At 42.5% G+C, this 14440-nt stretch overlaps 1 protein-coding gene across 1 annotated transcript in view; it reads left to right on the top strand.

Annotated features, from left to right (window-relative positions):
* The first annotated feature begins 14079 nt into the window (after nt 1-14079).
* LAMB1 (laminin subunit beta 1) overlaps nt 14080-14440 on the top strand; it is a 70919-nt gene continuing 70558 nt past the window's right edge. The window contains exon 1 of the mRNA XM_081330714.1: nt 14080-14235. Within this exon, the coding sequence (XP_081186840.1) occupies nt 14199-14235 (37 nt within the window). The 5' untranslated portion in view covers nt 14080-14198. The remainder of the gene's footprint in view (nt 14236-14440) is intronic.

Below are 14440 nucleotides of genomic sequence, written 5' to 3'. Positions count from 1 at the left end.
ACTCAGAGAAAGTGAAAGCACGTGGGAATCACTGAATACGTCTTTGTAAATGGTTTGTAGTAATGACAAGCATTGGATAAGCTACCTAGTTATTATAATACAAGGGTGATGCAGTATTATAGTGTATTATTAATAAATGGTGTTCTGGGGCAAATCTTACTCCCATTTATTCCAAAGCATTCAGTGCCTCATTCTAAGACTATCCAGGTAGTCCTTGACTTATATTCATTTAGTGACTGATTGAAGTAACAGTGGCACCGGGAAAAACGGACTTAACGACCGATTCCCACACTCGTGACCATTGCAACAGGGTTATGTGATCAAAATTCAGACAACTGGCATATAGTTATGATGGTTTGCAGCGTCCCCGGGGTCACGTGATGCCCTTTTGCGACCTTCTGCCAAGCAAAGTCACTGGGAGATTCATTTAACCACCGCGTTACTAACTTGAACAACTGTAGTGATTCACTTAACAACCGTGACATGGCCGTTAAGGTCGCAAAACGGGACAAAATTCACTTACGGTAATTCAATTGCCTTGCTTAAGCCAATTTTATGAGTCTATATTTCAAGTTGTGGCGTTGTTCAACTAAGTAGAGAATAACAAGGAACAATATGAAAGGGTGCAAATTATTTCAAATTATTTCACCTCACAACTTGCCCCTCTCCAACAATTTATTTTAAGCGGTTGGGTTAAATCAGATAACAACTTTCGTTTTTCCAAAGAGATACTTCAAAGGTACTTCATTGCTGGCAAAGCACTTTTAAACTGTTTTGAATTAAGAGCTCAAACTCATGCATGCACAGACATTAAAGCTTTCTTCTCTGCAAGATCCCAGGTATGTATACATAAAGCACTGTTTAACGTTCCCCCAAAACTGTTAAAACCACACTAATACTTCTTGACACATAATAATTTTAAGCTAAATAAAGATTAAAATGGTGTGATTGTTGTTTTAATATTCAAAATCTTAGGTAGATAGATAGAATTTGTTTGGGTCACAAACCATAGTTAAACTTTTATTTAAACTGAAAGTTAATTCAATTTAAATTCAATTCCACATATTCATTCCGATGATACAAATTCTCTGTTTGCAAGTGTACACACCTTTGCATCTATTGGTATAAACTCTATTGGTTTGGCTTTGTTGATTCTGTTGTTCATTGGATCATTTTAGCCTATCTGATGTAATGTTTTTAGCTTTTTTAATGATTTTTGTTTTTCACTTTTCTACATAGCCCAAGGTCTACTGGAGTTGGTTGGCTAATAAACTTAAAATAAAAATAATGCTGTATGAGCTTATCCTCATTAACATTATTATTGTTTACCATATTAATGTTTAACAGGCTTTTATTGTTTTAATGTCTTACTGGCTTTAAAGGTTTGTAAGCCGCCCATACAGTAGAGAGAGATAGATAGATAGATAGATAGATAGATAGATAGATAGATAGATAGATAGATAGATAGATAGATAGATAGATTAGATAGATGATAGATAGATAGATAGATAGATAGATAGATAGATAGATAGATAGATAGATAGATAGATAGATATAGATAGATAGATGATAGATTGATAGATAGATAGATAGATAGATAGATAGATAGATAGATAGATAGATAGATAGATTAGATAGATGGATAGATAGATAGATAGGATTGAGATGATAGACGATAGACAATAGATGATAGATAGGTAGATATATATAGAGATGGATAGATAGATAGATAGATAGATAGATAGATAGATAGATAGATATAGAGAGAGATGGATAGAGAGATAGAGAGAGATAGATGATAGATAGAGAGATAGATAGGATTGAGATGATAGACAGTAGATCATAGATATCTGAGAGAGATGGATAGATAGATAGATAGATAGATAGATAGATAGATAGATAGATAGATGTGAGAGAGAGGAGAGAGAAGAGAGAGAGAAAAGAGAGAGACAGAGAGAGAGACAGAGAGAAAAGAGAGAAGAGAAAGAAAAGAGACAGAGAGAGAGAAAAGAGAGATAGACAGAGAGAGAAGAGAGAGAGAAAAGAGAGGAGAGAGATAAAGCCACAAAGAATAAAAACATATCATAAGCTCTGATGTTCCATACCTGCTCATTATTAGCAGCAAACAGAACAGGAATGTGGGTCAGCTAAGAATCCAGCATATCAGGTCTACATCCATTTTCCTATCTAGCATCAACTTAGACTGGATCTAAAACTCTTTTCCATCCAGATCAAAAAGTGATTTACTTCACTAGACGTTTAGAATATTTTGACACCCATGCAAAGTAATGCAATTTACTCAGCACATCCTGTTCCTTGCACGAATCCATGAGATCAATTGCATTGCACTGGGACGTAAAATGCCTGATGGAAATAAATAACAGTGGCCTCAGTTATTAAGAGTTGAATAAAATCTCAATTTTACAGAGATTTACTCATAGAATTATTCATGTACATATATGGCTGGCTCAGGGATTCTGGGAGTTGAAGTCCACGAGTCATAAAAGGGCCAAGGTTGCCTACCCCTGGCCTAGGCCTAGGCCGCTTTATGACTTGTGGACTTCAACTCCCAGAATTCCTGAGCCAGCCTCACTGAGGGAAAAGGGAGTGGTTTCCAAGCTGAGCCATGCTGGCTCAGGGATTCTGGGAGTTGAAGTCCACGAGTCATAAAAGAGCCAAGGTTGCCTACCCTAGGCCATAGGGTCTCCTGCTCAAGCAGGGAGTTGGACTAGATGACCTCCAAGGTCCCTTCCAACTCTGTTATTCTATATTCTATATTCAATTTGCGCTTTGCACCTAAGAATGCACACGGCGGCTATAGCAGTACTTAAAACACTAGGTGGCAGCAGTAACTTTACGAATGCTTCCTTCGTATTTATGCGTGCCAAATTAAAAACAAAACAAAACAAATTACATAAAATATTTGGCAACGTGGGACCGGTTACGCTTGGTATGAATTGAGGAAATCAGTGGGTTGATAGCAGGGAGATGGCTACTTAGCAGCTATTAAAATTATATGTGCAATTATTCAACTACGTTACAGAAGGCAGAGCAAAATTTGTAAATAGTTACAGAAAGCGGGCTCCTTTTTGCTAGGCAAACATTGTGGGTCTAAATCAATTAGGGGAAGAGATTTTTTTTTCCCCATTGATTAGCAGCAGTTTAAGCACAGCTTAGTTTTTGGGGGGTTTTTTTTACTTGCAACACTTCAAAGACAGGCTCAAACATAGCAAAAACAAACAAACCTTAGTCAGTTACTGTAAGGTAGGAAGTTAATCTATTTAGTCCAGATAGCTCACCATAGACTGTTCTGATCGACAGTCATCTTCCAGTAAAAAACAAACACTATCTGATTTGTTGTTGTTTTTTTTTTAAAAACTAAATACCAGAGACTAAGAATTATTCCCCAATAATAGAATTTTCATTCCCCAGTTCCTGAAAAACAGCCCACACCATCTTCAAACCTTCTCTTTTTCGATGTAGAGAAAAAAGAGCTCCTAGCTACTATAAATTTAATAGTAACAAAATAGTAATAGCACTTAGTTGTATATACCGCTTCACGGTGCTTTACACCCTCTCTCTAAGCGGTTTACAAAATCAGCATTTAGACCCCAACCATCTGGCTCCTCATTTTACCGACCTCGGAAGGACGAAAGGCTGAGTCAACCTTGAACCGGTCAGGATCGAACTCCAGGCCATGGGCCAAGATTTCCTGCAATACTGCACTCTAACCACTGCACCACACACGGTCATCTTGTTCCTCCCTAACACCCCGCATAAAAGGAAAGAAGTCCCTTGTATCCACCTCCAATTTATATTATTAGTAGAATAGCATGGCTTTTTCAGGACAGGTACCAAGAAAATCCATACAGTGCCCATGAGGGGAGCTGCATGGATGTCAAGCCACCATTCCACTTGGAAGATCTGAAGCCCCCAAGTTAGGAATTAGAAGGCGCTGTGTGGCAGCGTTTCTGCGAATGGAGAATTGGAGCCTGTAAACTCCATGATACCCTGCAGTTTTATTGTGTTGTTCAGTCGCTAAGTCGTGCCTGGCTCTTCATGACCTCGTGGACCGTAGCACACCAGTCCTCCACCATCTCACAGAGTTTGCCCAAAAGCATGTTCCTTGCATGGGTGACCCCCATCTAACCATCTCATCCTCTGCCCTGCCCTTCTCCTTTTGCCTCCAGTCTTTCCCAACCATTCTTCTTTTTGGTGGCCAAAACATTTGAGCTTTGAGCTTCAGGATCTGTCCTGCCCATGGACAGTGAGGATCAATTTCCTTTAAGATTAATTGATTCGAACTCCTTGCCACCCAAAGGATTCTCCCGCATCACAACTGCCAGTGTAGCCACAAATAAATCAACTTCGTTCCCAGACACAACAAACATTTGGACTTACCAAAGCCTGGAGCGACTTCCAAATTGGTACTGGTATTTCCTGTAAATAGCCTTTTGTACATGAAAAAAAATATCAATAAAGTTTGATTGTCATAGGATTTAAACAGGCCATTGTTATGGATCTACTAGGCTAAAAACCAGGAGACTGTGAGTTCTAGTGTTGCTTTAGACGTGAAAGTTTACTGGGTGCTTTGGACCACTCTGTCTCAGCCTAACCCACCTCACAGGATTGTTGTTGTGGGTAAAATAGGGGGAGGGAGGTACGTTAGGTATGTTCCCTGCCTTGTGTTATTTATAAAAAATAATAATAATAAAAAGGCAGGATAAAAATCATCTAAATTAAAGTAAAGTAAAATTAAATAGGAATCATTCCAATGTTCACAGACAAAAATGAAGCAGCTAGCCCTGCCAGGAATCTAAAACATCCAATTCTAGAACATTAATAAAATTAAACAAGTCTCATTTGTTGTTACCTCAACTCACAATAATTTATGACACTAAGAAGTTGGGATTTCAGATGGGAAATATGTCTTCTGTCTTGTTCTAACTTGGCTGGTAACACAAAATCGGGGTTGTAGCTTCAGACTTTGTCAGTAATGACTTTCCCACTGGCAGGAATCCTTTTTAGCAAACAGATTTTATTCTTAGATTATCTCCATCACCAAAAGTTAGGGGGGAAAATGTTGTAAGGGTTTCCTTCCTTCTACATGCTGTTACACTGGAAAACGTGTCTAGAGTATTTCTAAATAGCCAGTCAGCCAAGTTTTTTTTTATCTGATAAAAGCAAAACATTCTCAGCCTGGAGATTTATCTTGTTTAGGACATTTATCACTGCTTAATAGAGGATTTATAGCAGGATTCCATAAATATGTAAGTTAAAATAGATTAAAAGAATGTTTGCGTCCCTATAGTAAAAAACAATGTATGATACATACAATCACATACAATCAGCGCTCTTCAGTCAGAAGTATATTTCAATCAGAATAAAGCTGGAAGGGACCTTGGAGGTCATCTAGTCCAGCCCCCTGCTCAAGCAGGAGACCCTGTACCATTTGTGTTAAATGGTTGTCCAGTCTCTTCTTAAGAACCTCCTATGATGGAGCGCTCACAACTTCTGGTGGCAAGTTGTTCCACTGGTTAATTGTCCTCACTGTTAGGAAGCTTCTCCTTAATTCCAGCTTGCTTCTCTCCTTGATGAGTTTCCATCTATTGTTTCTTCTCTTGCCTTTCGGTGATTTGGAAAATAAGTTGACCCCCCCCCTCTTCTTTGTGGCAGGCCCTCAAATCCTGGAATACTGCTATTAATGAACTTACTAAGTTCCATTCCTACGAAGGCGTATGCACGCGTATTGCGCAGTATGTAGTAGAATGTATAAAAACCGCATTCTAATTTGCTTAACTTTGAATAAGTATGAATGACCACTTAGGAAATTTCTGTTTCATGTCTATTTCACGATTTTAAAGAAATAGTTTTAAATTGCAATCCTCTGAACCTAGTGGTGGCGTGGTTCCCCCCCTCCATGTTTAGTTTCACTATACTCATTGTGATACATACATGTTTTCTTAATTATACATCCCCCTGTATTATTTGCAATGGCTTAATACACTTGACTAATCATACATACATATATATATACATATAGATACACATATACATATATATATATATATATATATATATATATATATATATATATATATACACATACATATATACTATATGTATATATATATATATGTATATATATATGTGTGTGTATATATATATATATATATATATATATATATATATATATATATATATATATATATATATATATATATATATAAATTTTTTATGCAAGTAAAAATATTTTTCCCCCTAACAATTGATATTCTAGTCTAAGTGATACACCATTATTTAATTTTGTTTTTCTTTTTTGATAGAGAAAAGAAGGTTGTAAATTTGATAATGGCAGTTAGATTAGTGAAGGTTAAACATTGGAGACAGAATTGGGATATTCAAAGAAATGAGTGGTATCATGAAATATGGAATATGGCAATAAATGATAAACTAACAACAGAAATTAAATTTTAAAAAGGGATGATTAAAGTAAATAATTACAATGAAATATGGGATGATTTTATAAAAACAGTCTTGGTGGAAGGCAAAGGGAATAAACCTGCTCAAGAATATATGCTGTTTCGGAGGGGATAAGGGCACAATTGAAATATATATTGTATATTGTTAGTTGTTATATGAAAAGAAATATAGGGAATAAAAATGGTCTCCAGAGGTGTGGGTCCACTGCAGTATTTGTATTTTTTTCATACTGTTTTTTATTTAGATTTATATGTGTTATGTTTGTATTATTTGTATTTGAATATTTTTTTAAAAAAAAAGATAAGAGAAAATAAAGTGGGGAAACACGAAGAATGTTGTTTGGAAAATTCCACACCACAAAAGGTTAACTGGAAAATTCCATGCTGGAGAAGAGGAATTGTATATTTCACATGGAAGCAGCTGAACACAGATAGTGCACTAATGTTGTTTTTAACGAACTAGAATTGAAAATTTCCAAGTGCTTAAGAGGGTAAAAACATGGAGCAGTGTTTCTCAAGTTTGACAATTTCGTGATGTATGGATTCAACTCCCAGCCGGCTGGAGAATTCTGGGAGTCAAAGTTCACAGCATCTTGTTAAAGTTAAGTTGCCAAGGTCGAGAAACACTGATGTAGATAGAGTATGCCTTTATGAAAGTCTTGAAGCCTTTTGTAAAAGTGAGCATAAAGTAATACAGGATGGAACAGAACAGGGCGGAATCATAAAGTCGGAAGGGACCTTAAGAGATCTGCTAGTCCAATCTCCCGCTGAAGCCGTTTCAGATAATGGTACAGCGTTTCCGACAATGCTATTAATCTGTTCTTTGCCTTCTATGAGAATGAAATAATCTGATTTTCTATCTGCCAAACAGGGAGCCAGCCCCCCCCCCCCCAGGAACTGAAACAGATCAGGATCAAGAATTGGAAGACAAGTCGGTTTCCCATTTGCTAGTAATCACCTCCTTGCAGGAGTTGGGACTTTCTTTGTGAACTGTTACCCCTGTGATCTAGGTGCTGAAGATGATTGAAGGAATGAATAAAGGAACATTCTTAGCTGGTGAAACTGACCAGGACAGATCAGCTCCGGCTCCTGCACCAAAAGGCCCCCGTGGAGATTACATGTTTCATTACCCAACTAGATATCATCATCAATGCTAGAAGGGAGGAGGAGGAGGAGCTGTGCGACCCTTAGATCTCTCTGAGCTTGTTTTCTTGCAGACGTTTCATTACCCAACTAGATAACATCATCAGTGCTAGAAGGGAGGAGGAGGAGGAGGAGGAGGAGGAGGAAGACCATAGGGTCCTTGGTGCTTTCTGAGCTTGCTTGTCTTCTTGCAGACATTTCATTACCCAACTAGATATCATCATCAATGCTAGAAGGGAGGAGGAGGAGGAGCTGTGCGACCCTTAGATCTCTCTGAGCTTTTCTTGCAGACGTTTCATTACCCAACTAGATAACATCATCAATGCTAGAAGGGAGGAGGAGGAGGAGGAGGAGGAGGAGGACGAGGAGGAGGAGGAGGAGGAGGAAGACCATGGGGTCCTTGGTGCTCTCTGAGCTTGCTTGTCTTCTTGCAGACGTTTCATTACCCAACTAGATATCATCATCAATGCTAGAAGGGAGGAGGAGGAGGAGGAGCTGTGCGACCCTTAGATCTCTCTGAGCTTTTCTTGCAGACGTTTCATTACCCAACTAGATAACATCATCAGTGGGAGGAGGAGGAGGAGGAGGAGGAGGAGGAGGAAGACCATGGGGTCCTTGGTGCTCTCTGAGCTTGCTTGTCTTCTTGCAGACGTTTCATTACCCAAACTAGATAACATCATCACCCATTAAGTCTGTAAAGCTTATTGAGTCCTTTTCCGGATAAGAGCAACGGGTTCTAAATCAACAAAAAATTGTGTTTGTGTGTGCGGTTGGTTCCTGCCTGTGGTGTGTTTTTTTTAAAGTGTGCATTGTTGTGCAAAACATTCTCATGACCTTTCAGGTGCCCCAAAGCTTTTGAAATTCCACCCCCCCACACACTTGAAAGGTTTTCTGAACACCTGGTGCTAGTTATCTCCGTCTTCTTTCACTCAAAGGATCCCCAACTCCCCCCCCATCTCGTAATTATAAATCTTTCTCCCCCTGCTCGTTCCCAGACAGCATCAATAATCCCCAGCAGGAGTCAAAAGGCTTTTTTATCGTGCATTTCGGTCTACTCGCCAACATTCATTTACCGGTGTGTGTGCCGTTTCTCCCTCGCAAATATTTTAACCTCGGCTGCCTAATGATTAAGCTGCTGGGCCTGTTTTAGGAGCCTAGAGAGTTTAATCATTAGGTCAGAAAAGCTAGGAAGTTGAGAAGCAGCCGCCAGACAGACCCTTCCCTTGCTTTCCCTCCCCCCCCCCCCAATCACCCAACCCAGGCCTACATTCCCCAACTGATTGATGGAGAAACCGGACACTATTTCACCCGGCCGTAATAAATTGACTTTCCTCCACCTAATGTTTCTCCCTTCCTCCAAAGTCCAGGGAAAAGGGTCAAGGCAATGGGAAACCTTCTGGAATAATGTTGGAAGGGTCTCTCCTGCATCCAAGGACCCTTAACATTTTTTTAAAAAAATCCCATTTATATCCCGCCCTTCTCCGAAGACTCAGGGCGGCTTACAATCTAAGAAGCACAAACCAACGTGCTTAGCAATAGCCTTCATTCTATGTATATGCCTGCTTATTAGGGCTTTCGGGGGCCCCCAAGCGGCATTATTACAAAGTCAGCTTAATTGCCCCCAACAATCTGGGTCCTCATTTTACCTACCTGGGAAGGATGGAAGGCTGAGCCAACCTTGAACCTGGTGGGACTCGAACCTGCACTAATTGCAGGCAGCTGGTGTTACTTAGGGAGGCATTAGCCCACTGCTCCACCAAGGCTCCTGCCATAGCCCACCGCCACAAACACAGGCTAACAGACTTGGAACAGGATCTTGGAAGGTCTTCTAGTTCAACCCTCTGCTCCAAAGGGAGGCCTTATCCAGACAAGCGGTTGTCCAATCTTTTCTTGAAAACCTCCAGCGATGGAGCACCCACAACCTCTGGAGGCAAGCCGTTCCACTGATTCGTTTCTAGGTTGGATCTTGAGAAGTTTCCCTCTGTAACGTCTGGTCCGGCCTTCGGAGAATAGGTTGGTCCCCTCTTCTCTGTGACAGCCCCTCAAATATCGATGGGGGTTCTTGGTGCTCAACCCTGAGCTAGAAACATTCTCTTGGATTGGTACCACAAATGATGTGCAGATTGGAAATGCTCCAGTAAGGGGGAGGCTCACCTTAGTCCATCCAACAGGTATCTATGGGCCTCAAAAAAACCCCCAAAAAACCCCAATATGGCAGCCGCACTCTTATGCTGAAGCCTGCTCCTTTTTATCTTGCATGCCACTTTCGACAGTTATCTTTACTGCAGGGGTCTTCAAACTTGGGCCTTTTATGACTTGTGGACTTCAACTCCCAGAATTCCTCAGCCAGGCACGCTGAGAAGGAGGAGGAGGAGGAGGAGGAGGAGGAGGAGGAGGAGGACGAGAAGAAGAAGAAGAAGAAGAAGAAGAAGAAGAAGAAGAAGAAGAAGAAGAAGAAGAAGAAGAGAGTTGGAAGGGACCTTGGAGGTCATCTAGTCCAACCCTCTGCTCAGGCAGGAAGCCCTATACCATTTCACACAAATGGTTGTCTGGTCTCTTCTTAAAAACCTCCAGTGTTGGAGCATTCACCGCTTCTGGAGGCAGGTTGTTCCACTGGTTAATTGTTCTCACTGTCAGGAAGTTTCTCCTTAGTTCCAGGTTGCTTCTCTCCTTGAAGAGTTTCCATGATGCGGCTTTAGCCAAAGAAAAACCAAACTGTACCGTTTTTTACGCCGGCCTTTGCTGACCCTTTAAAGATATTTCGGGCTTAGGAAGGCTAATGTTAATTTCTATGAAATCCTTAAGAATGCTACTGTATTTGTTAGCTTTTGCTCTGTTTTGCTGTCCCTGAGTGGTTTGAGAGTCTTCAGAGTTTTCTCTCATGACTCACCACTCACAAATGTTGGGGCCAGAACAATGGAGGATCACCCTTCCCCCAGACAATTAACAACTAACAACTCCTGAAGTTGGTCCACCTAGCTAGCTGAGGAAGTTGGAAGGAGTCATCTTACAATAGTGTTTTTTCAACCTTGGCAGCTTTCAGCCCTCTCTGAACTGCTGTCTTCCCATATCTCCTTGCAGAGGAGATGCTAAAGATAAGGGGGTCCTTGCGTCATTCCAGGGGTATTCGCAAGGGAAAGTTGAAATAAAGGAGAATATTTGTAGCTCAGGATTGAAATGGAGGCCCTTGCTGCTCTCTGAGCTTGGTGGTTTCCTTGCAGAGGTATTATTACCCAAACTATTTAACATCATCAGTGCTAGAAGGGAGAGGAGGAGGAGGAAGAGGAGGAGGAGAAGAAGGACGACGAGGACAAGGACGGTTGGAACTTTGGTGCTCTCTGAGCTTGGTCGTTTTCTTGCATACGTTTCATTACCCAACTAGGTAACATCATCAGTGCTAGAAGGGAGTAGGGTTTGTGGAATGATGGAGGAGGAGGAGGAGCAGGAGGAGGTGGAGGAGGAGGAGGAGGAAGAGGACTGTGGGGTCCTTGGTGCTCTCTGAGCTTGGTTGTTTTCTTGCATATGTTTCATTACCCAATTAGGTAACATCATCAGTGCTAGAAGGGAGTAGGGTTTGTGGAATGATGGAGGAGGAGGAGGAGGAGGAGGAAGGATGGTTGGACCTTGGTTGTTTCCTTGCAGGTGTTTCATCACCCAAACTAGGTAACATCATCAGTGCTAGAAGGGGGAGGAGGAGGAGGAGGAGGAGGAGGAGGAGGAGAGTTGGAACTTTGGTGGTCTCTGAGCTGGGTTGTTTTCTTGCATACGTTTCATTACCCAACTAGGTAACATCATCAGTGCTAGAAGGGAGTAGGGTTTGTGGAATGATGGAGGAGGAGGAGGAGGAGGAGGACGACGACGACGACGGTTGGAACTTAGGTTGTTTCCTTGCAGACGTTTCATCACCCAAACTAGGCAACATCATCAGTGCTAGTAAGGATCAAACCACACTTCTTACTACACCGATGATGTTACCTAGTTTGAGTAAGGAAATGTCTGCATAAAAACAACCGAACTCAAGAGAGCACCAAGGACCCCTCAAAAGTCAAAATACTGCAGATGCTGTCCAGAACCATAAAATCAAAGAAGTTCCATCCTGTGTGGGAAAAGGGGTGGGGTTTTGATTGTGTGGTGGGAGCTGCCATTTTGAATTTTTTTATTCCTACTCCGCAGACACCTCAAGCCAAGCTTAACTTTTGGGGTCAACATCAGTACAGTCGTATAAGTGTTACGGAGCATAGAAAACACAAGAGCATAGAAAACAGGGTTGGAAGGGACCTTGGAGGTCATCTAGTCCAACCCCCTACTCAGGCAGGAAACCCTATACCATTTCAGACAAATGGATGTCCAGTCTCTTCTTAAAAACCTCCAGTGTTGGAGCACCCACCACTTCTGGAGGTAAGTCATTCCTCTGATTAAATTGTTCTCACCGTCAAGATGTTTCTCCTTAGTTCCAGGTTGCTTCTCTCCTTGATGAGTTTCCATCCGTTGCTTCTTCTTCTGCCTTCGGGTGCTTCGGAGAATAGCTTGACTCCCTCTTCTTTGGGTCAGCCCCTGAGATACTGGAACGCTGCTATCATGTCCCCCCTGGTCCTTCTCTTCATTAAACTAGGAGACATACCCGATTCTTTCAATCATTCATCTTAAGAGTTTAGCCTCCAGACCCCTTACCATCTTTGTTGCTTTTCTCTGCCCTCTTTCTCAACACCCATTTTGTATTGTATGAGGTGTGCAATTTCCTCTTCCCACATGTTGCTTTTATTAGCTAGTACTTCCAGATGGTCTCCTATCCATTTTTAGAACCACGTCTGACGCTTCCTAGAATCCAGGCTGAAGATGGCTTTTTAAAAGGGTTTTGTCCAGTCTGTAGCTACATCACACGCCTATCGCCTAGACAGCGATCGTTCGAAGTTACAATGGATGCGGGGGAAAAAAAAGTAACTTATCACCTGTCTTTGTACTTACAACTGTTGCCGCATCTCCCGTGGTTACGTGATCGAAATTCGGGCGCTTTGCAACTGGCCTACATTTATGACGTTTGCAGCATTCTGGGGTCACGTGATGACCATTTATGACCTTCCCAGCCAGCTTCCAATGACGTCTATGGGAGGAGTCAGATTTGCTTAATGACTTTGTGTTTCGCTCACCGTCTGCAGTGATTTGCTTTGGCACAACTGTGCCCAAAAAAGGTTGCACAACCAGGCACAACTGATTTAAGAACCGCCATATTTAGCAATAGAAATTCTGGCCCCAGTCTTGACCCTAAGCCAGGACCATAAAGAACTGGCACATCTGGGCTGCAATATCCAGATGGCCATTAGAGGGCAGCAAAGAAGATACCCACCCCTGTGACTCTTTGCTGCCGCCTAATGGTCCTGCAGAATGTTGCAATCCAGATTTAACCCCAAAGAGTTTTGTTTGTTTATTTATTTATTTATTTATTTATTCGTTTTATATACCGCCCTTCTCCCGGAGGACTCAGGGCGGTGTACAGAGCAAAGTAAGTATACAATAAACCAACAATAAAACAAATAAAACCCCAGATCTACAAATAAAACCCCCTCTTTCTCACCTGTATGCCCACGGATAGAACACACGGGCACTTCATGCAAGTGTGTAACATAAAGTACACCAACACCCCCGGGGAAAAAAAAAAGAATTCTTCCCTCTCCACAGCCTACAAGCCCATCCTACTCCGTTCCAGCACCCCCAAAAGGTTGGCTTTACCCCGCGGCACCTTATTGCTGGTTGTTTTAAGCCAGGGCCCTTCAAACTTGGCCCTTTTATGACTTGAGGACTTCAGCTCCCAGAATTCCTCAGCCAGGCACGCTAGCTGAGGAATTCTGGGAGTTGCAGTCCACAAGTCATAAAAGGGCCAAGTTTGAAGACCCCTGTTTTAAGCGTTTGAAGTCTCCTCTTAACCCCTCTGAGCCAGCCCCCCCTGCCCCCCCCGAAGCAAGGCCCCAGACTTAGCCCCAGAGGAGAACATAGAATCCTAGGGCTGGAAGGGACCCGAGAGGTCTTCTAGTCCAACCCCCCTGCCCAAAGCAGGATCCTGATAGCATCCCTGGGCAAATGGCTCTCCAATCTTTTCTGGAGACACACCCACCCCAGCGATGGATGCTGCCCTTTTTTTGGGGGGGGGTGGGCAACGGGAAGGGACGAGACAAAGGACCGGAGTCCAACCCCCCCTCCCTCCCTCCCTCCCCAGGGCGCGTCTCCCATTCTCCCCCCTCTCCGCATGGCAGGGGCCTCGCTCCACTCCCCCCTGCCCAGCCTTAGCGCTTGCGTGGTACAGCCTCTCCCCCCACCCACTCACCCATCAGCCTCCCCCCCCCCCGGCCGCGAGGGGAGGGGCGGCCGCGAGAAGCGGAGCGAGGTCGGCTCTGGCGGGCGGCTCAAAAGGCGCTGCGCGTTCCTCCGGGGTCGTGGCAAGAAGAAAAGGGGGCGCGACGACCCTCCTCTCTTCCCCTCTGCCTAAAACCAGCAAAGCGGAGCTTCGGGGGCGCCTTTTTTTTTGGTTTTTTCCCCCCTCCCTCCTTCTCTCCCTCCCTGTCCCGGCGAAGCCACGAGATGGGAGTTTTCCAGGTGTCTCTCTGCTGTTTCCTAGGTAATTAAGCACCTTTGGGGGAAAAAAAGTGATTTCCTGCCTCGTTGTTTTTTTTTAGGGGACCGGTGGTGGGCGATTCCCGGTTTTTTTTTTTAAAAAAAATGTCCTGGCTTGAAAAGAATTTGGGAATCATGGGATCTTTCTTTCTTTCTTTCTTTCTTTCTTTCTTTCTTTCTTTCTTTCTTTCTTTCTTTCTTTCTTTCTT

The sequence above is a fragment of the Vipera berus genome (genome assembly GCF_964194415.1).
Source record: "Vipera berus genome assembly, chromosome: 6".
In the NCBI taxonomy this organism is placed as follows: Eukaryota; Metazoa; Chordata; class Lepidosauria; order Squamata; family Viperidae; genus Vipera; species Vipera berus.
This window is presented reverse-complemented; position numbering and strand designations above follow the sequence as displayed.